Source organism: Micromys minutus, assembly GCF_963924665.1.
Source record: "Micromys minutus genome assembly, chromosome: 13".
NCBI lineage: Eukaryota > Metazoa > Chordata > Mammalia > Rodentia > Muridae > Micromys > Micromys minutus.
In genome coordinates this window covers 4,726,171-4,749,834 of record NC_137982.1, presented here as the reverse complement: position 1 = coordinate 4,749,834, position 23,664 = coordinate 4,726,171, and the positions used below count along the sequence as shown (strand labels likewise).

The 23,664-nt window shown below is 43.7% G+C and overlaps 1 protein-coding gene across 1 annotated transcript; it reads right to left on the bottom strand.

The window, feature by feature from the left end:
- On the bottom strand, positions 1 to 8,794 carry GBGT1 (globoside alpha-1,3-N-acetylgalactosaminyltransferase 1 (FORS blood group); the record flags this gene model as incomplete). Its single annotated transcript, XM_080927375.1, has 6 exons — positions 1 to 697; positions 2,193 to 2,327; positions 3,015 to 3,050; positions 3,130 to 3,180; positions 8,164 to 8,229; positions 8,724 to 8,794. 6 exons carry the CDS (start codon positions 8,792 to 8,794, stop codon positions 1 to 3), a joined length of 1,056 nt encoding a protein of 351 aa, XP_080783501.1.
- Between the last annotated feature and the right edge of the window lie 14,870 nt (positions 8,795 to 23,664).

Below are 23,664 nucleotides of genomic sequence, written 5' to 3'. Positions count from 1 at the left end.
TTAGCTTGGTTGCCAGCTCCTCAGCCAATTGGTATCCTTTTCCACTGAGGAGAATCGGATCATCTTCAGTCTTGGAGGCTGAGGCTTCCTGTCATCCCAGAGGTACTCTGGGGACAGCACCTTAGATGGTTTGTGCCAGATGAAGTGGCGGTTCAGGTGGCTCTCCTCCAGCCAGACTGCCATAATGCTGTTGGCTTTGTCCGCCAGGATGGCCATGTGGCAGGCCCGGGTAAACTCATACACCCTGGCCACTCGTCCCCCAAAGACTGCCCCACCATAATAGAAGTCCCCCTCATTGTCTGCCACAAAGGCAGAGGAAACTTGCCTACGTTCATAAGGGAATTGCTGGCGAGGCTCAGCAAAATACCCTGGGTGAATGGCAGCCACTAGATCCCCCAAGGTCTCAGGGCCCCACGGGTTATGGAAGACCATATCCACATCAACACAGAAGAGGTAATCCACTTCTTTGTGGGCCCTCTTGGCAATGTGTTTGTTGATGGTCTCCATTCGGCGCATAGAGATCTCCTCCCAACGGGAGTAACCCTGGATGGGGATGATGCTGAGGAGCCGACCAGGGCCCAGAGGAACTCTGGGAACGGCTCCAGGATCATGGGTAAAGAGGTAATAATGTACTTGGTACCCACGCATAAAGAACTCTTCCGCTGACTCCAGGAAGGACTGAATGAAGCAGGTGTACCTGGGGATGACAGCTCTGTTAACCACTGCGGTCTACCACTGCCCCGGTCCCCAGTGTGCGCTGAAGTCTACACACCAGTTAAGCACTCAGGAAGTCACTGAGGTCTAACCTTGGGGTCCTTATCTGTCAAATTCCCACAGTCTTTATCAAAGTTGGACATCCTCATCTGAAAGCCCTGCTTCAGAGTTTTGGACTAAGATGTATAATTGTTAAAATCTACAAATTCTAAAACCTCTACCACGAGACACTCTGGACCAAGTGTTTCCAATGAGGGATATCAGGGATACTCAGTGTGTGACAACCATTTGAGACTGATCTTTAATAACCTGTGGCTGTGTGCACACATGTCCCGGAGGTTGATACTGGGCATCTGGGCATCGTCCTTGCTGCTTGCTCTGGGATTTTTTTGTTTGTTTGTTTGTTCGGTTGGTTGGTTTGGTTGTTTTTGTTTTGTTTTGTTTTTGAGACAGGGTTTTTCTCTGTGTAGCCCTGGCTGTCCTGGAACTAGCTCTGTAGACCAGACTGGCCTCAGACTCCTGAGTGCTGGAATTAAAGGATTTCACCACCTCCACCTGCCACCTTATTTTTTGAGATAGAGTCTTAATGAGTCCGGACCTCAACAATCTGGCAAAGCTGGCTGGGTGGCAAGGGTGCTATTCCTATCATTGCATCCCTGGTGCTAGGACTACAGCCATGTGCTGTTATGCGTTTTTTTTTTTTGTTTTGTTTTGTTTTTTAACATGGGTGCTGAGGATGGAACACAGGTCTTCATGTTTGCATGAAAGCATTTTACCAACTGGGCTGTTTTCCCCAGTGTCTAATATGCTTCCTTAATTAAAAAAAAAACATTTATTTATGTATGTGTATGTGAGCATGCAGAGGATAGCTGTCAGGAGTTATTTCTCTCCTTCTACCCTGGGGATCGAATTGAGATCACTAGGCTCAGAGGCAAGCACCTTACCTACTGAGTCACCGTGTTCTGACTGAGCATTTACTAATGGGATCCACAGTCTCTATCAGAGTGCTGATGCTCTGCTCCGAAAGTTGACTTTTTTATACTTACACGTACTGAGCATCAGGGGGATGAGTGTAGTTGAGAAGCTACCAGGGGGAAGAATCAAGGGAAGATGAACGCTAGACAGTGAAGACACACAGAGTGGAAGACATAGATCCATCCCTAAGACCAGGCTCACCTGACCTGTGTGGTCCATTTCTCATCTGGCCAGTACTATAGGTCCTAGAGTCCAAACACAGTCCCAGATGGACTTAAAGGAAAGGCCATGTAGGGATGAGGAGAGGTGGGGAGGACAAAGTCTCTCTCCACACCTTGCTGATCCTCCCCTAGGCCTCTTGAGTCTCCCTTTCCATGGCAGGTGAGGCCTTAAAAGCTCTCTCACATCACTCCACAGCACTTGGCCAGGCCGGTCTCTCCCTAGACCACAAACCCCTGTGGCTCAAGGAGACTAATCCCGCCCCTGCCTTATCCGTTACTCACTTCCCCACCGCAAACACAGTGACTCCAATGGTCAGGTTCAATGGCTGGAACATATTCTTCAGAAGCTCTGGGTTGAAGGTTCCCTCGGAGATGATGGGTGCCAACCAGGGGGTAAGTGTCAGCAGCTCTGTGGGTCTGGTACGGGGAGACTCAGACCATGGAAGCCTCTCTGTTCAGAAGGCTGGGCAGCATCTTGGCCCTGTTTGCTAGGCCTCAGGTTTCCCCATGTGAAAGTAGAGATAATAACAGCTATCTCTGGGTAGGGCTGGGAAGCCTGGGCGTTGGGATGAATGCACAGAGTGTCTAGTGGTTTTCAACCTGTGGGTCATGACCCCCACGTAAGTCGCATATCAAATATTTACACTTACGAATCAGATCAGTAGCCAATTTATAGTTATGAAGGAGCAATAAAACAGTTTATGGTAGGGGGTCACCTTGACATGAGGGACTACATGAAAGGGTCACAGCATTGGGACAGTTGAGAACCACCGCTCTGGAGCGTCCTAGCACTCCTACTGCAGACCAGGGAATGCCCATAAGGAATGCCCATACCATATGTGGCATCCACTATCTAAGTAAAGCAAGTCCCACACTACCGCTGTTTACTGTTCCAGCCTTCTACAAAGTAGGTAATATATGATCTCAAGAGGAAAAGCTCAGAGCAGATGGCCAACTGTTTAAAGCCACACAGCCAATGGAGCTTGGCTCCCTGACCCTTTGGGGCCCAGGTTCCCTTTGCTCTTGGTCCCTCCACCAACCTCAACCATATGGATCTCTTTGGTCCCCCTCCCTGCCACTCCCAGACCACTCCCTGATACCTACCCTTGTTCCAGCAGCTTAGGCTGAGGGTACTGTAACCTGCAATCAAGAGGAGCCAGTGTGAGGAAGGCAGTTCTCACTCATGGGGCCAGATTCCAGGGAGAAAGGGTCTACTTACTGTGTCACGGGCTGCAACGTTTTCTCCCGCCTGAAGGGCAGCTTCTTGTTGCTGGTGGCAAAGAGAGAGAGAGAGAGACTTTTGAAGGACAATTTACTGTAAGCTTAAACATGAGGGCTTAGGCAAAGAGAGGCATGCGGATGGGGGTGGAGGGGGGTTGTAAGACACACCAGAGAGGATGCGTGTGTGGTCAAGGGAAGGTTGCCTCACCTTTTCTTTGAGAAAAGAAAAATCTCTCACTGCTTTGGAACCTTCCTCGTAGGTTAGTCGGCTAGCAGCAAGCCCCAGAGGTCTACCTGTCTTCACCTCCTCGGCATGGGAACAGTAAGGGAATCCACATCACCATACCCATGGTTTTCATGGCTTTTGGGGATCAAGCTTGCAAGGAAAGAACTTCACTGACTGGGCTCTCTTGATGGCCCTATTTCAATTATGTTGAAGTGCAAAGCTCACTGGCGCGGTAGAGCAACCATCACTATTACCTGTATCAAGAATGTTTTCTTCACAGAGTTATGGCGGCACACAACTTTAATCTCAGCACTCTGGATGCAGAGGCATCTCTATGATTTCAGGGCCAGCCTGGTCTACACAGAGAGTTCTAGAACAGCCCGGGCCTAATTATTAAATACTTTGATATTGATCATTGATTCATTTATCTAGTGATTTACTTAAAGCAGTGCTTGAGTTGCCTATTTGCCAAACATGACCTCACCTGCTACCTAAAAAGCGACAGGATGAGCTGGAGAAATAACCAAACCAATGGGCCCTTGCCCTTGACCACCTGCAGACTATGACATTAGCTTCTGTAAAATCTTGCTTGCTTGCCTGCCTTGCCTTGTAGGGTTTTTGTTGTTGTTCTTTTATGGTTCATTTTATTTATATGAGTACACTGTAGCTGTCTTTAGACACACCAGAAGAGGGCATCAGATCCCATTACAGATGATTGTGAGCCACCATGTGGTTGCTGGGATTTGAACTCAGGACCTTGGAAGAGCAGTCAGTGCTCTTAACCGCTGAGATATCTCTCCAGCCTGCCTTGTGGTTTTAGAGTATAAAATGTGAATACAAACTGGGTCCCTTTTGGGAGACATCTCCCGTCCACTCTCTTTGGTGTCAGAGTGCTTCTTCCAGAAAGGTATTCAACAATACTGACTGCTGAGTATCTTTCCCTTCATGATTTGTCTCTACTCTTTAGTCTTTTTGTTAATTTGTCTTTTTTCTTTTTTCTTTTCTTTCTGGAGTTGAGGACCGAACCCAGGGCTTTGTGCTTGCTAGGCAAGCGCTCTACCACTGAGCTAAATCCCAACCCCATCTCTACGCTTCAATTAATTGCCATTCTCCAAACTCTGTCTCCTATGTCTCTGCTCAGAAAATAAAGGGGTTCCGAGGAGGCAGTCAAAGTCAAGTAGAGGATCCGGCATCCTGTGTATCCTGACAGTAATTTCTTTTCTCCTACGAGTCTACACATGCTTTAGCTACATTGGGGAATGATACACAAGAGTACAGAAGAAGCTGGAGCTGAGAATATAGCTTAGGGGGAAAAGCCTGTCTATCACACAGGAGGCCAAGGGGTTGGCCTGTCACACACTTGCCAAAAGGAGAACTGAAGTAGAATTTTCTGGTGTGTTTGGAGACTTGGTTGTGTCGTGTTATGTTTTTCTGGAAGCTGTCTTATGAGAGGATGTTTTTGCTGAAGCAGACATGAGGGAGGATGTTTGGCTGAGAACAGACATGTGTGCTTTTCAGGAGGCTGTCTAGAAAAGGGGCATGTGGTGTTTGGCTGGGCACGTGATGTTTGGAAAGGGTCTAAGCATAACCCAGCAGACAGTGGATGATGCTCTGTGGCATAGGTTTGCTTGTCTTCCTCACTGACTTTGCAGTAATAAACACACCAAAGAACCTCCGGTGATATTCCAGAGGCTTCTTGCTGCTTCCGAGGACTCAGGCTAATTGGCAGGGCCTACAGTTTCTTCTAGATGGAGCTGTTGCTAGTTCCTGTATGGTGTTTGTGAGTGGCGATACCACTGCTGATTTGTGCAAACTGAACTGCTGCTATTCTGACAACAAAGACTGGAATCGTCCCAAAGAACTACTTCTAAACAGGTCCATATCCTTCTCCTTTGCCCTATTAACCTTTTCTTTCCACTACCTGTGGTGAGTGATGGGCTAGAAGGTAGGGTAAAGCGTTTAAGAACCATTATTAAAGTAGGTTTTGAAACATATAAACCTACAGAGAACTACCTATTTCTGAGCTTTTGAAGGCAATGAAATGAAAATAAAGATGGGCCTGGTGATCTCGGCACTCAGTGAAGGCAAGAAAATTAGGAGCGCAAAGACCACAAGTGTGGAGAAAGTTCAGGGCCAGTGGGCTGGTCAGTTTTTCAGTCAACTTGACACAAGCTAGGTTGTCTTGGAGCAGGGAACCTCACTGAGAAAATGCCTTGATCAGATTGGTCTATAGGCAACTGTATGGGGACGCATTTTCCTGTTTAATAGTTGATATGGGAGGGCCCAGCCCAGTATGGACGGTGTCACCACTGGGCAGATGGCCCTGAGTGGTATAAGAAAGCAGGCTGAGCAAGCAATGAGGAGAAAGCCAGTGAGCAGCACTCCTCCATGGCCTCTGCATCTAGCTTCCTGTCTGACTTTCCTTTCCTGATAGGCTGTGATGGACACATATAAGCCAAGAAACAAGATCTTTTCACACTGCTTTTCATCATGACATCTTATTATAGGAATAGAAATCTAAGCAGGACAGTGTAGTGGTTTGAATAAGAATGGTCCCCATCAGGTTGAAGAGATGGCTCAGAGGTTAAGAGCACTGGCCGCTCTTCCAAAGGTCCTGAGTTCAATTCCCAGCAACCACATGGTGGCTCCCAACCAACTGTAATGGGATCTGATGCCCTCTTCTGGTGTGCAAGTGTACATGCAGGCAGAATTCTATACACAATAAATAAATAGATCTTAAAAAAATACATGGTCCCCATTGGGTCATAGAGTTGTGGCCCCGTTGGAAGTTTCAAAGTCCCATACCAGCTCCAGTTTCTCTCGGTGCTGCCTGTAGATCATGATGAAGCTCTCAGCATATCTACTTGTGTGCTGCCAATCATGATGATAATGGACTACCTTCTGAAGCTGCAAGTAGGCCCCCAATTAAATGCTTTCTTTTTTTATAAGAGTTGCCTTGGTCATGGTGTCTCTTTATAGCAACAGAACAGTGACTAAGACAGACAGATAGACAGATAGCCTGAGCTACATAAGATTCTGTATAGGAACTGGAGAGATTGCTCAGTGGTTAGAACTGGCTGCTCTTCAGAGGAATCGTGTTTAATTCCCAATACCTACATGGTGGCTCACAATCACTTACAACTCCAGTTCCAGAGGATCTGACACCCTCTTCTGGCCTTTGGGGGCACCATGGTTCATAGACAGGTAGACACTTAAACACATTAAAAAATAATAATAGCCAGGTGGTGGTGCCATATGCCCTTAGTCCTAGTACTCTGGAGGCAAAGGCAGATGGATCTCTGTGAGTTCAAGGCCAGCTAGGTCTACAGAGTGAGTTCTAGGGCACCTGGGACTACACAGAGAAATTCTGTCTCTTGTAATGATGATACTGATGATGATGATGATGATGATGATGATCGTGATAGCCAGGTGTGGTAGCACATACTATCTTTAATTCCAGGTAATAACAAATAAATAATAAATTCAAATAATAATAAATTCAAGATCAGCTTGGTTGACGTAGAAAGAAGTTCTAAGGACAGGTAGTTCCCGTCTCAAAGAACAAAACAAAAACAAACAAACAAACAAAAAAAAAAAGCAGCTCCCTCTCTCTCTCCCCTCCCTTCTCAACTCCCCTTCCCATACCCTAAATAAACTCTTTAAAAAAAAAAAAAAAAAAGCAAAACAAAACTGTCTTCAAAACAAAAAAGAAAGAGTTCAAAATATACACACAAATCTCCTTCTCTTAGCAAACAATGCTCTGTGCTAGCTTGGAAACTTGCCAGTAAGAAACTATCAACAAGGGATCAGAGGTTAAGAGCACTGACTGCTCTTCCAAAGGTCCTGAGTTCAATTCCCAGCAACCACATGTTGGCTCACAACCATCTGTAATGGGATGTGATGCCCTCTTCTGGTGTGACTGACAGCTATAGTGTACTCATATAACTAAAACAAATACTTCTTTAAAAAAAAAGAAAAAGAAAGAAAAAAGAAACAATCAACAAATTCAACACATACAGCACCTTGATCTTGGACCAGAACTGTGGTATCCTGTTATAAACTCCTGGACAAGGATTAAAATGGTACTATATTCTGTTTTTAATAAAAGATGTGTTATGCCAGGTACTGGTGCCCACACCTTTAATCCCAGCACTCGGGAGGCAGGGGCAGGTGGATCTCTGAATTCGAGGTCAGCCTGGTCTACAGAGAAAGTTCCAGGACATCCAGGGCTACACACAGAAACCATATCTCAAAAAAAAAAAAAAAAAAAAAAAATCAGTCAATCAATCAATCAATCAATCAATCAATCCCCCATGTTACCAAACAGCCTATAATCCAGATGCTTAATTTTTCTTCAGCTATTATGAAACACAAAATATCTTCTCTCTTGGCTATGAAACAGGTTCATCAATTGGGCCTTTTAAGCCTGATGACACTCAGTTTCCTGCATCCACACAAAATGGAGCAAGAAGTTTCCTCCTAACATGGCTCTTTACTGACTACCTTCTAGGTACCCGAACACTAGGCTCCTCATAAGCATCAGCCCAGGAGGGGCATATTTATCCTCCCGTCTAACAGCCACAGCAAGCAGCAAGGGAGACTGGGAAAGTGCAGTGAGCCAAAGCATGCTGCGCACAGCAGGGTGTTGGAAGACTGGAATCTCAGGTTCTCATCACAGTCTACTGTAGCAGCTGTAAGCAGCACTGCTCAGAGCCATTAGTTGAGGCTACAGGTGCCCTGAGACATCATCCTAAAATGTTTCCTGTCTCTCCACACTGCCCCAAAATCCCCTAATCCAGTACTTACAAGACCTCTGGGCAGGGGAGGTAATATGGCTTGTAGGAGACCAGCAGCCAGTCCTTGACATGTTCCCTAGAGAGAAAACACAGCTGTTAAATGCTACACTGCCTTAGAGGTTGACATCACTTGGTGTACTTCATCAGGATCGAAGATCTTCATTTGGGAAGAAGCCCTGTTGACTGAAGCCTAGTACAGCATCCATATCTAGCTCAGGGTGTGTCTATTCACTCACGATATATGGCAAAGTCCTTGAAGCCATGTTCCACAAACAGTAAGGAAATACACAGAGCCAACAGCTTCCTACAAGTCCAATGGGGTGACTTTAGGAACATGAACAGGGTTCCTTATCAACATGGTTTCAAGGACAGTCTAGGCAAAAACATGGCAAATTATAGGCTGGGAAAAGCCAAATACAAAAGCCAAAACTAATTATCCTGCCTGAGGCTGGAGGAGCCTGAGCCTCAAGGGGTTGATCGGTCCCGAGTAACTGCTTTTTTTTGTATCACATTTAAGAAGCAGGAGAAGTGCTGAGAAGGGCATGGAAGAGACTCCAAAAAGCAACTCACCACAGGAAGCAGAGACCTGTGCCAATGAGCAGGAAGAACACCAGGCTCAGGGCCAGTCTTTGGCGGGTCATCACTGGGTGCTGAACAGAAGCTGGGCACGTTCAGAGACGCCTAGACGCCTTAGGTCTGTCAGGCTCTGAGCCTACCTCACTTGAGGTCTCAGAAAAGTCTGCGAAGAAATGCACCAAGTATTTTCCTCCTTCAGCTGACCTCAAGCTCCGTAGCAGCTAGAATGCCCCGCCCCCAACCCCCCTTCCCCCCACTCCCATCCTCGGCAGTGGTTTATGCCTAGGCTCTGTCCATTCATTAACAAAGTGATAAAGAACCATATAGGAACAGACTGGGACAGAATCCCCAGTGACTTCAGCTGATGGAGGCAAACTCTTAAGTTCCTAAAGCTATTTCTGGCCATCTAGGAGAGGTGGGGTCTGAGCTTAGTGACACAGGCAGAGGGTGCTTTAGCAATCTTCGGCTCAAAGACGTTTTGCTTGGTGGTTCTTCGCCGTCAAAGAGTCGGGGGAAGAGGTGATAATGCTACGAGCCACAGAGAGTGTGGTGGACCCGAAATCAGAGAGAGTTCCCAGGTCTGGAATCCCGGAGGTTAGGGCTCTGTTCTCTCTCTCTCTCTCTCTCTCTCTCTCTCTCTCTCTCTCTCTCTCTCTCTCTCTCTCTCTCTCTCTCTCTCTCTCTCTCTCTCTCTCTCTCTCTCTCTCTCTCTCTCTCTCTCTCTCTCTCTCTCTCTCGCCCTCTGGGGTTCCCTACTCAGCTCACCACTTCCCGCCTCATTAGCCTCACGCTTGGACTCAAGCTGGGTAGAACTGCTAAGCAGACACCAAACTCAGATCCAAACCCTGCAGGTCCAAGAGGGGATTGAATGCTACAGGCTGGGGCTGGAGACGCGTACCTGAGCTCTGTCCTGCTTCTGCTGGCACCGGGACCTCCTCCTCCTCAGCGGTTGCAGTGGCGTGCAAGGTAGGACAGAGCAGACACCTCGACAAGGACAGCAGACCACTCCCTTTGGGCTGATAACCAACCCTTAGGACGGAAGGAAAAACACAGCTCAGCCCAGAAAACGGGAACTAGGTTCCTTCCCAGAACACAACTCCCTGGCCCAGTCAGCACGCAGCAGGTCTCCTGGTCTCTAGGGTAGAGCAAAGTTTAAGACCAGAGGTGGGCAAAAACCTTGCTATCTGGAAGCCACCTGAGTCCCACTCATTCACACCCTCATCCTTACCCTGTGCTTGAACCATGTCAGTAACTTCTCTGTTCTTCTAAATTTGGCCTAGTGTGCAGATCGTTCCCCAACGCAGGCCGACTTGTAGGCTGAGATGTGAGGTATGACTTTGGTGGGAAACTTACTTTCTGAAAGTCAAGGAAAGGGAGAACCAGAGTCTCTGAGTCTAGCCAGGGCTCTGTCTCTTCTCAGTCTAGTTGAGTGGCTCAGCTTCCTTCATTGGCCTACCGGCTTTTGGAAAGGCCATTGGTTGCCTGTCCCAGGGACTTAGGAAGGATTCTGACTGATCAATTGTCAGCCAAGCTCAGTGGATGTGGAGGACTCCTCTAGGAAAGAGGATAGAAACCAGGGAAACCAGCCAGAGAAACCATGCATGCTTGGAAAGAGCGGATTTGGATTTCTTAGAGTAACTTCTATTCACCTAATGTAATTGTTGTCTCAGAGACTTATTGCTTAAGTTGGCTAACTTAGTTTCAGTCCTGGAAGCTTCTAGCCTCTGTACAATCTTATCTAGGCCTAATTCATTCTCTGAGACTTACTGCTGAATAAGCTCGTCCTTTCTTGTTTGATTGGCTGGTTCAACTAAGCTATTCTGACTCAAACCACTCTCCAAACTGACCAATTTGACCTGGTTTCTCACTCTTGGCCTCTCTCCTGAATGGCTCTGTTTAGCCCCAAACTAACTCTGGCAGTCTGTTCTAATCTTCTGGCCCCGTCCGGCTAATGTGGTAGATAATAATCTCTAGTTTGATCATAAAAAAAGCAAGCAGAGGAGATAGGTGTCTTAAAGGTCAGTTTGGGCAACTCTGTGAGTTCAAGGCCAACCTAGTCTACAAAAGGAGTTCTAAGACAGACAGACTGTTACACAGAGGAACCTTGTTTTGAAAACCAAACCAAAGAAGTTGACAACCAAACCAAATACTTGATAGCAACAAGTATTTCCTTTTGGCAAACTGTTGGTGAGCAGTCTCAAAACCCCCACCATGAGAGTAGTGTGGTTGAACCACTGAGTATAGGTTTCCTTGTTACAGGATATTCAATTATTGTACACAGAAAACCTAATTGTTAGCAAAATATAAAAGCTTAAGTAGATGTCAGATGTTGTTAGGTATGCCCTGTAGAAACGCACTTTTGGGTGTCTATAAAAGCCTCCATAGATAAGAATCTGAAAGACTAGCAAGTCCCTGTCTGTTTTAAGGCAAATTGCATGGTCTTTTGCTATGAATGGAGTCAAACTCAGTCAGATGGACTTGGAATGCTCCCCCCCCCCCCGTAAAGGTGAAATGGTTCGGCCCCCACTGTCTTGGCTTGGTGTCACTCTACCATGACAGGGTCATGGTTCAGCCTGTCAAGGGTGCAGGGGTGTAAGGTGTAGGCTAGAGACTTCTTTTACAGCAATTAGACCTGTGAGAACACACTCTCTTTCTTCCTCCTTCCCTAACTCTCTCTCTCTCTCTCTCTCTCTCTCTCTCTCTCTCTCTCTCTCTCTCTCTCTCTCTCTCTCTCTCTCTCTGCTTGGAAAAGGCCTTCATGGAAGAAGCTCCTGGTAAGCCATAGGGATTCTCTCTGGGCTTGCAGGAACCGCAGAGAAGGAGCTGTTGGGACACAGGTGAGACAGGATTCTAGGCACGAGAGCAAAGGAGCCCTTGTGGGTTTGGAAGAGCTCAGGAGAAAGGTGGACTAGCACAGTAGTGCATATGACACAGATGGGACGGATCTTCCAAAGAGCTAGCAGTTTAGTTGAAGTGGCTAAGCTGGATTTCAGGAAGCTTGTGAAACTCTTACATCTGCTCCTGTATTCCCCGAGCCTTCAGTCTCAGTTCCATCCAATTGTGTTTTTAACTTTGGGCTCTTATCCTTGATAGTAGCCAAAATATCTGGTTTCTTGGCATGTTTAGATTTTATTTATTTATCTAATGTATGTGAGTAGGGTGTAGCCCTTTTCAGATACACCAGAAGAGGGCCCTTAGTTTTCAAGCATCAAGGAATCACTGTGAATATCTTTGGATGACCTACATTCATCAGCTTTATGTCCATTTCTTCCACATTAACATTTCAGGGGGAAAGTATCTCTGTGAATTATGGTTAGAGAGGAATTTATCTTAGGAACTGTGTCTGCAGTCCTCTAGAGAATGGCCTGATGTTTCACACACACAGCAATGGCATGTTGTGTTTTTATATCTCCTGTAATTGTTTGTCCAACCACAAATGAATCGTGAACATTAGATTCTATATTCACAGTAGTTTTAATCCATCATAAAGGCATCTGGATCTGGTCCTTAAAGGTCTAATACCCATTCTGCATTCAGCATCAGCATTTTCAAAAACTGGAGATTCAATGAAAATTCTCTAGCAGTTGGATCTGATATTGATCAGAGCTGTAGTTAAGCTTTATGAAAAGTCAGTGAGAGATTCATCTGAACCCTGTTGTGGATTGTCTTGCAGCTGTTTGCATTCTGATGTTAATTCTACTTCCCCAAGAAGGGCTGCCTAGTCACTACTCAGAACCTTCTTCCCATTTTAATTAGTAAAATAAAGGCAAGAGCTGGTGATTGGGCAGGGGAAGGGAGGTGGAAAGAGAGGGTCAGAGGAGAAGGGGAGAAAGAAAGGATCAAGATGGAGCTTGGGAAGGATGAGCTGGATCCAGGTAGACTTAATTGGCCTTAGGTTGCTATGAATATTTTAAGGATTTTATAGGTCTTTTGTCTCATATAAAAGGGCAGTCTGTATCTTTGTCTATTGGGTGTAATCTTATTGTATAGAGGGTTTGTGGATTGAGAATTGAATATATAAACCTGTAAGAAAATCTATCAAGCCTTAGAGTCACGTTTGTGCTGGGCGGTGGAGGAAAGAAAACTCAGGGGTGATAATTCCACCCAGGACGGGAGGGGGAGGGCGCAGAGTGAACTGCCAGGGGAGGGAGCGGTGGGGAAAACACGGCTTGCGGACTCAGTGACAGAGTCTGTGCGCCCAGCTCCATACTAAAAGTGAACTGGCCTGATTCCAGACATCAGAGACGACAACTGTCACTGTGGCTTTCCTTCTTGAGGCCTGGCCAGCTTCCTCATTTCCCTCCTCCTCTAAATTTTCATCGCCCATATATTCAGCTCGAAGAAGCTATGGAGGGGTTGTTGCCCAATTTCCTGGACTTCGGGGAGTGAAAGTGGTTATTGTAAGGTTGTTTTTATAAAGAATTTAAAAATGGTCATAATCTTACTGGGAAGAATTAGCCAGATTTGATTGTACGGCTATAATCTTTTGGTAACTAAGCTAAAGTCATATCTTCACTGGTAGGAATCTTTCTAATTGATACAAAATTAAAGTTTTAATCTTTATGATGCTATAAAATTGATTTAATACAGATTTAAGGTTTATACACTGTTTTTAGTTGGTTAAACAATACTAGTTAAGGGCTAGATGACAAACTCATGGTTCTGAGTCAATAAAAGGGTGTTTTTAGGATATTCTAATTAGAGATGGCCAAAAGATGTCAAGGCTTAATAGTTCAGAGATGCTTTGTGTAGATAGATAATCTTCAAGGGCATCAGAAGTCCACAGAATATGACATTTATGAACATTTTTTTAAATTAAAGATCATTTGACTAGAGATCTGTCTGCTTCTGACAGCACCCCTTCTTAGATCCTAAGAAGAAACTGAGCATCAGTGGAGTTGCTCCAGTTGTGGCGAGACAGCCACTAGGTGAGAACTGCCTCATTCATCCACAGATAAATACTCTCCAGAAAGGGACACATTATGTGGAATAGTCTACTGATAATTTTTGCCGAGCCAGAATTATCAGTCCTTCAAAATTCTGCATTACAAAGGTCTGTCAGATGATCCTGGGCCAGAAGGCTGAAGACTGATGCTCCAACGCTTTGAGAGACAAGGGACTGTCCAGGGGAACAGCAGTCTCTATAAATTGGCCAGTTTTGGAAGCTGTGTTTTGTGCTTCTCATATAGCAGGTAATATTAGTCGTTCTGGGGTTTCTGACCTGGTTGAAGACTGGTAGTCTCATAGCAAACTCAGCTGTTTAACATTGAGAAAGGTAATATAGATCTGAAAGGGTGGTTTTCAGATGACATACAATCTAAAACCAGGATGTAAGTCAGGTGTAGATTTGTAGATGACAGTGCTTTATTTAGTGGACCGACTTGATGGGCTGGGTGTTAAGGCTGTCTTATAAACTGTGGAATGGTAGAATGGTGATAGGGTACTCATTTTATCGTGGAGGGAAAAGAGCCTTTTAACTGGACAAAAAATGTTGTGGATTGTCCTGCAGCCATTTGTATTTTGATGTTAATTTCACTTCCCCTAGAAGGGCAGCCTAGGCGACTTCCTCGGAACCTTCTTCCCGTTTTAATTTGTAAAATTAAGGCAAGATCTGGTAATTGGGCAGGAGAAGGGAAGGTGGAGAGAGAGGGTCAGAGGAGTAGGAGGAGGAGGAGAAGGGGACAGAGAATAATCAAGATGGAGCTTGGAAAGGATGAGCTAAGGATTTTATAAGTCTTTTATCTCACATGGGAGGGCAGTTTGTATCTTTGTCTATTGGATGTAATCTTATTGTATAGAGGGTTTGTGGATTGAAAATTGAATATATAAACCTGTATGAACATCTATCGGGCCTTAGAGTCATGTTTGTGCCCAGCGGTGGAGGAAAGAAAACTCAGGGATGGTTATTTAAAGATATTGTATGACCTTATTCTAAGATACCATCATTAAGGGTAATGTGTACTCTTAATTCAGAATATAAACCTTCACCTACTAACTAATCCTTGACAATACCATGCTATTTCATTGCTCCATAATTGAAGGGTCATCTTTCCACCATGTTAGCCATTGTAGCTGAGGGCCAGGCTCTGCGATGGCTGCCATCAAATCTTTAGAAGGATATGATTTTGCCTGGCCCAGTTATTAACTATCTGTTTTACATATGGTGAATGCAAGCCATAGGTTGTTACTGATTTCTTAAATCTCTTTAAGTCTTTGCCTCTGTGGGCCACCATTCAAATTCTTGATAACACAGTGGACCCCGTCCATCTGGTTCCACTTGCCTTATCAAAGCTGGAAACATCATTTTAGGTTTTCAACAGACACACGTCTGCCTTTTTACAGTCTATAGTGATGTAGAGTTTGGATTGGGCTTGTCTGAAATTTCTTTAAGATTCAAAGGATTGTCTAAATTTTGTTCTATTGTTTGTAACTTATCAGGGATTTTTCAGTCCTCTCCTTATGTCTGTTTCATTCTGATCTCTCTTAAAGAGGATATATTTGTGTGCTGTTAAGTGAAACAAAATTATACAAGATCCAGATGCCCTGTGTCATTTTAATTTCCATTTTTTAAAAAAGATTTATTTATTTGAGTACACTATAGCTGTCATCAGACACACCAGACAAGGGCATTAGATGGTTGTGAGCCACCATGTGGTTGCTGGGAATTGAACTCAGGACCTCTGGAAGAGCAGTCAGTGCTCTTAACCACTGAACCATCTCTCCAGTCTTCGATTTCCACTTTTTTAAACACAGAAATATTTTTCTTTTTAATGCTTTTCTTCCCCTGAAGTGGAAATATCTGGTTTCTTTGAAAAGTCAGGCATGTCAGATGATGCTTTGCTGAGGCACACAGGTGCAAGGGTGTCTTGTTAAAGCAGACATGTGAAAGAATGTTTTCCTGAAGCAGACACAGGTGAAAGGATGCTTTGCTATAGCAAATACACGAAAGGATAAAGGAGTATAAATATGACCCACAGACAGTGGGAGTTGGAGCATTGGTCTGTTTTGCTCTGCCTTGCTGTTCTTTGCTAACAGCACACATGTATTGGTTCACCTTACATATAGAAACTCAAAGAACGTCTTGTGAGGTCCCTCTGACTTCTTGCTGCTCCTGTGGCCTTGGGCTGGTTGTTAATATCCTGACGATGAAGATTGAACTCACCCCCAAAGAAATGTATGCCTACATTCCTCAGAGACTTTTATTTATTTATTTTTAATATGATTGTCTATACCAGTTTCTTTTTCTTCTTTACACTTTAAGCATAATTTTAAACATTTTTTACTGTTTCCCACTAGGTCATAACTGAGGTATTCTGTTCATGCTAATCTAAGTTCTGCCACATGGCTGGCTAAACTTCCTCTATTCCCGCTGACTCTTTCCCACAGTTCCTCTCTCTCTCTGGAAGTCCCACTTTACTATTCTTCCTGTGCTATATAGGCCATAGGCTCTTTATTTTAACCAGAAGGTGCCCGCAGGAAGGACAGAGATGCGCCTTCACACGGTGTAGAAAAAAACATCACTCCAACATGTAAGAACCACTCTGAACAGGTCTAGATAGGAAGAAATCGACAGAGGATAAGGCATCAAACAGGCTCCAGGAGTAAGAGAGAGGACATCCTGGAGGTGAGTTGGTGAGGAGAGACAGAGCTGGTGGAGGAAAGATCTGTACACATCTTCAGAGAGTCAAATAAGCAGCTTGAGTTGGTTTGAAATGTTGAGATGTCAGGTGGTGATGCTGTACACCTTCAGTCCCAGCACTCAGGAGGCAGAGTTTGGGGCAACCTGGTTGATAGAATGAGGTCCAGAACATCCAGGGCTTCACAGATAAACCCTGTCTCAAAAAAAAAAAAAAAAAAAAAAAAATGTTGACGTATGAGCATGGTTTAGAAATAAGTGTAGCATCCTCTACCAAGAGAGAGAAATTGGGAAGAAAGCTGTGTCTGGAGTCCCTGTGCGTTAGGAGATGGGATAGATGGTGAGCAGGAGCACAGGACTGGGTGAGTGGAAGGTTAGCCTTCCTTATCTGAGTATAAGAGGTTCGGATGTGGCCAGAGCACACAGGCAGGGGGCCCACCCTTGGATGGTATGCTCTAAGTTTTTCAATAAGTATGCAACACAGGCACAAGAAAGTCCTAGGTTGTGTCCCGAGACCCTGGAGGTTTCTTCCTCCTTTTCTGTGACACAGAGAAAGAGGAAGCAAGCTACATTTGGAAGATGTAGGACCAGGGTCTACAGCAGAGCCTGTTGAAGCTTCTGAAAGGGTTTGGTAGTAAGAATGCAGAAGGGATCACAGGAAGGGCCATGGGCTGCAAGAAGGGGCAGGCAAGAAGAGAGAGAGAAGGAATCCAAGTGTGTAAGAAGCCAGCTGTTCCTGGGAAGATTAGAATTTTATCTTGAAAGATGTTTCCTACCTAGGGTAAAAAAAAAAAAAAAAAAAAAAAAAAACCAAAACAAAGCAAAAAGCAAAAAAACGCTCTAACCAAAGATAATCCTCCTCTTATCATCCAACTACAAAACTCTTTCACTCCTACCCAGGGCAAAAACAAGATGTTGCCTGTGTCTACCTGGTTGTTTGGAAAGTTTTGTCTGTCTGTTTTATGTGTCTGTGTTTTCCAGTTTGTCTGTAAGTCTTGGGGCAAGCATCAGAACTGAGATTTAAATGGGTCAGGCTCAGTTGACTGTATGAAGGATGATGACCACCACGTTTGTTTCTGACTTTGGGTGTATGAGCCTTTTGTGACCTATGTTTATTGGTTTTTGGTTTTGCTTTCTCTGCTGCTGCCAGCTACCAGCTACCATCACTAATGGCTGTAGTTGGCTTTTGCTCCTTTGTGGTTCTTCTTTATCCCCACCCTTGATCTCCTCTACCCACTGTTTCACCCCCTATCATTAAATAGGGGAGAAAAAACAGTAGGGGGGATGAGAGAGAGAGAGGGATCCCTGAATCTTCATTTTTCTTCTTGTTTCATCTTTGAGCATGATTATTAACAAACTACAACCAACCTCCCTGCACAACCAACAATCCCGCCTCCAACTGCGGCTCTTAGCATCTATAGACCCCCTGAAAAAATGTCCAGAATTCTGGACATCACACAATCACAGAAACTCTCTGCAGCTGGCAAGACCATGCCTCTGCTAGAGCACGAGGCAAATCATAGTCAGCTGCTGTGAAGCAGCCCCATGGTCCCACACCTGCAATTAAAGCGAAAACATATTTTTACTTTTAAAGAAACCAAAACGTCTGAGTTGTTACTACATTTCTCACCCTTCAGTTTTAAGCCATTGATTATGATGAATGTAATGGGAAATTGTTAACAGATATTTTCAATGAACTAAAAATGGAATGAAAGGTTCTCTGGATACCTCTCCTACTCAATTCTAAATTTTATCAGTTTTAATAGTATTATTGCCTGTGGAAATATAAACAAATCCATGTCCCCAACACAAAACTTTTACTGGCTTCCGTTGTTATTCCTTTCTCACTAACATTCAGAAAAATTTAAGTTAATAGAGCACTATTTAGTCTATTCCTAGGGGTCTTTATTCACCCTGTTGGTTTTATAAGCATTTCCTTTAAGGTACAACTAGATCTTTCTACAACTGTTTGTCCTGTAGGATAGTGTGGTATACCTGTAATCTGCTTTATATTATAATATGCAAAAAATTGATTCATCTTACTGGAGACAAGTGTGATGGTTTGCATATGCTTGGCCCAGGGAGTGGCACTATTAGAAGGTGTGGCCTTGTTGGAAGAAGTGTGTCACTCTGGGGCTGGGCTTGAAGACACTCCTCCTAGCTGCCTGAGGATGCTCAGTCTGTTCCTGGCTTCCTTTGGATGAAGATGTAGAACTCTCAGCTCCTCCTGCACCATGCCTGCCTGGATGCTGCCATGCTCTTGTCTTGATGATAATGGACTGAACCTCTGAACCTGTAAGCCAGCCTCAATTAAATGTTGTTATTTATAAGACTTGTCTTGGTCATGGTGTCTGTTCACAGCAATAAAACCCTAACTAAGACAACATGTGTGGGGACATTGACAGTCTTGATTTGTACAGGTATCCCCATAATAGCCATGACTTCCAGGAATGTGGAATGACAGAATCCACTTCCTCAGATCTTAAAGCAGTTGCCACTGAATCTCTGAATATGTGTCAATGGTATGGAGCACAAACTTTAATTTTCTAAATTCTGCAAAATGAAACACATCCATCTGTCAGATTTCATTTCTTCTGTGACCTCAAGGGTTACTTCCAGTGGGCAATGGAGTTTGGTTACACAAAGAACAAGTAAGACATTTTCTTGGTTGTTGCCAGGTGATTGAATTTGTGTTTAGAACAGCCCAGATGAAACAGTACATAGTAACTTGGGGTTATTGATAGGAAAGTAGATTCTAACAACATAGAGAGTAGTATCTGCCCAGCTCTTGTGTTGTTTAAGACTTATTGTAAACATAAGAAATGTGTATATCTCTCATTCAGGAACTACAGGGTCAAAGGCAGGGTAGAAACCTTGAGCCAAGATTTAAATAATTTTCACAACACTGGCAAGCCTGTATGAGACAGAATGTAGGTGATAAGTAATGGATAGTATCAATTTCTGATACCGCTGCAGCTGTATAAATAGCAAAGTTAATTCTGAATTATCTGGAAAAAGTTCAGCAGTTTCTATATGCAGAGCAACTCTTTCTGCATACTGAGAGTCAGTAATTATTTTAAGTGTTCAGTCTGATGTTTAGCTGCAAGTATTCTCATCTGTATCTTTATGACTCTGGGAGAGCCTCTGAGGAGACACCCATGTCTGGTTCCTGCCAGTAAACACTTCTTGGTGTCAGCATTAGTGTTTGGGTTTGGTGGCGGCATATGCGGTGGTTCTCCAGGTGAGGCATTCTCTGTAGATCTTTTCTTCAATCCCTGCTCCTCTATTTGACCTTGTGTTTCCTCCCCTGTTTTGTTCTCCCTTCTAAGAAGGACTAAGGCATCCACATTCTGGTCTTCCTTTTTATGAGCTTCATAAGTTTTGTGGATGGTTTTCTTGGGTATTCTGAGCTCTTTTTTGGGGGGGTTATTCTACCTTTTATGATTAAATCAGAAATGTTTTCTATGTAATTCCTTAACGTCTTACTTTATGTGTTAAGAAAATCTATGTTCTCTTATTATGAGGAGCCCAGGAGGAGAATGAGTTAAAGGCAAAATAACAAAAATATAATCCAGTTTGGGATCTATGCAATCCACATATGTGTCTTGCAGCCTCTGTTCTACTGGAGTTCTCTTTCTGCCTCCGCTGTCAACCATTTTGGACTGTTTAAGTCCAAATCTCCTTATAACATGTGAAACAAATTACTTAAATATTGAGTAATTAATCTAATGGTAGACCATAACCAACTAATATCTCCCATTAACTTTTGAAAATCATTAAGAGTTTGCAACTGATCTCTTCTGATCTGTACCTTTTGTAATTAAATTTTTTGTTGACTTATTTTATAACCCAAGTAGTTAATAGGATCTCCTCTGGGTTGGAGAGATGGCACATCAGTTTAGAGCACTGACTGCTCTTCCAAAGGTCCTGAGTTCAATTCCCAGCAACCACATGGTGGTTCACAACCATCTGTAAGAGGATCTGATGCCCTCTTCTGGTGTGTCTGAAGACAGCTGTAATGTACTCATATACATAAAATAAATAAATCTTTTAAAAAAAGGGATCTCTCTGTAGTTTTTCAAGACTATTCTGTAACCCCCAATATGGCTGAATTTTTTGTGTTTCCTTAAAACATTTCCTCAGCCATCTCATTTACAAAGATTATATAAGGCTCTGGAGAAACTTTCACTGATTGTTTTTTTACAAAGATTAGTCTCAGCTTCGAACAAGGCCGTATCAGACCCTGATGCAAGGCAGATGTTGGAATAGACCTTGGTGTGTGAAAATTCAAATACTTAATATAAAAAAAGTTATTGGACCATTAAAGGCATGAGCAGCACCAGTGGGCACATTGATAAGGAATATGACCAACATCCTTAGTTCTTATGTGTACCACGCTAATATCATAGGTCAATGTATAGATAGATGTCTCCAATATCAAAATGTCTGCTGATTCAATTGTGGGAAACATGGTCATTTACAAAGAGATTGTGACCAAGCCACTAAGGGTCTCAGATCTCAAAGTGCCTGGTGCTTTAACTGTGGGAGATATGGTCATTCACAACAAAATTGTGAACAAGACATCTTTAAGGGCAATATTTTTCTAAACATAAACAAGAAACATGGCTTAAGCTTCCAGAGGTATACAGATGTGTGGCAAGGGTTGTCATTAAACCAATGAGTGTATGTCCAAAAGAGATATTTAAGGTAATCTCTGTCACGAAATGGCCTTGGGCGTCTAGATTGTGGCCCTACAGAAGAAAGTATAAGCCATTTCAGCCAAGGAGTGATATGCAGACCGAAAAACCTCTACTCAGAATTGGAAATTTAATGTTACTGCAGGCAGCTCAGCTCTAGACTTGGCTACAGGTAAACATCTTACTATATCCCCCAAAATTCAGTTATATCTTTTGGCCTCAGGGACAGTAGGGACGATCTTAGGAAGGAGGAGATTGACTTCCCAAGGATTCACTGTGCATCCAGGAATTATAGATGAAGATTTCAAAGAAGTTAAAATTCTGGTCATGTCAAAGGAGAGATGCAACGTAACACGGATGAGAGTCTGTAACTGTTTCTGTGCTGTTCCAATAGAGAGAACAGGAGGGTTCGGAAGTGCTGGAAAACGTGTTCTGGAAAACAGATGGGCAGAGGCCAAATTAAGATGGCAAGTAAATGGGATTGAAAAGAAGGCTTGGTGGATACAGGAGCTGCTCTAACTGTCATTTCATAAAAATCTTGGAATTCAGAATGGTCTCTTCAAAAGGTTTATGCCCAGTTTCTAGGAATTGGAAAGTTATCTCAGATAAAGCAAAGTGTGTGGTAGGTTAAACGTGTGGGACTGCAAGGTCAAAAAGTAAAGTCAAAGGCTGTATGTCAATGAAATACCCATAAGTTTAGGGATTTTTTTTTTTTTTTTACAATAGTAGAGTACTCAGATTAACATTCCTGCAATCCCAGAGACAGCCCATAATAAAATAAGGAGTGAAATGATAAATGTACCTGGGGAAGGTATTGATATAGGCAATCAAAAAGCAAAACAATAAAAAAACGAAACAGGCATGGCCGACTAGTCAGACACAGGACATGACAGGGATTGAGTTTCCAAATTTATAACGGAGGCCCGTGAAAGTACCAACAGCCCTGCCCTTAAAATAGCTGACTGACAAGCCTGTGTGGTAGAGCGAAGGAAATGTTAAAGGCACTTGAGCAGCTAGTACAAGAGCAGCTGGAGTAATTCCCCTGCGTTTGTTATAAAAAGTAGATGAGGAAAATGGAGGTTCTCAACAGATTTAAGAGTGGTGAAGAGAATTTAAGCAAAGGGTTCATTATGGCCTGGAATTCCTCTCACCTGCTTTATTGCCTAAGTCATGGCCCATCATAGTAATTGATTTCAATGATTGCTTTTTTCACTATGCTCTTGCATGAGCAGGATAGGGAAAGGTTTGCTTTCAGTTCACAGTGCTTGCTTAGTAACAATACTCAACCTGTAAAAGGTATCAGTGGAAAGCCCTTCCACACAGAATGTTACACTGTCCTACTTTATGTTGATATTTTGTGATAACCACTAATAATCGTTGTCACTAATAATTAGGAGTCTGTTTTCTCAACCCTTTATCAATACATGAGTGATATTTTGTTGGCTGATTCTGGTGCAGATATTTAAGAGGAAAAACAAGATACAGAGCAAAGGCAGCCATGAGTACAGGAACTCAGTATGTTTAGTTCTTTCTCTGCCTTTCTCTCTTGGCACATGTAAACATATACATGCATATGTCATATTTTATCTTTGTGTGATATGTGTGTGTGTGTAGTGTATGTATACATTTTCATGTATACATATGTTGTGTGTGAGTGCGCTCAAGGGCATGTGGAAGCCCAAGGTTGACGTCAGGTGTCTTTCTCCATTGCTCTCCACCCTAAACATTGAGGAAGATTTTGGTTTTATCTCCCATCCTCTGATGCTCATGTGTTACCAATGAGCCCAAAGCTTGCTTGGTCCAGTCAGCATAATGTCATCAATATAGTGCACCAATGTGATATTTTGTGGAAGAGACAAATGATCAAGATCCCTTCTGACTAAATTATATAAAACAGGGCTGGAGAGTTAACGCAACCTTGAGGTAAAACTGTGTAATGCTGGTCTTGCCAATCTGAGAGCAAATTGTTTCTGGTGGCCCTTATGGAGAGATACTGAGAAAAGGGCATTTGGTAGATCAATAGCTGCATACCTTGGACCAGGAGAGGTGTTAATCTGCTCAAGCAAGGATGATAGATTTGATATGAGATGTAGAGTCACTGCCTGTTTTCCCTAGTCAACTGTCACTCTCCGTTATCCGTCCTCTGCACCGGCCAGGTAGGAGTTAAGGAAGATGTGACAGGAACCATAACTCCTGGATCTTTTAAATCCTTGATAGTGGCACCAATTTCTGCAATTCTCCCAGGGATGCAATACTGGTTTGATCCTGTTTTCCTTGCCAGTGGCAACTTTAAAGGCTTCCATTTAGCCTTTCCAACCATAATAGCCCTCGCTCTACAGGTCAGGGAGCCAATGTGAGAATTCTGCCAACTTCAACTTCTGAGGATGTCTATCCCAAATATACCTTCTGGGACTGGGGTTAATAACCACAGGGTGAGTTCAGGGACCCACTGTGAGTTGGATGTTGGCCAAAACTCCATTAATCAGTTGACCTCCATAAGCCCCATATAACTGGAGAGCCACAATGTTTCCTAGGGTTTCCTATAATCAGTATCCAGGGGACTCTGGAAAGTCTGTTTCCTTTTCCCTAGTAGCTCTTGTCA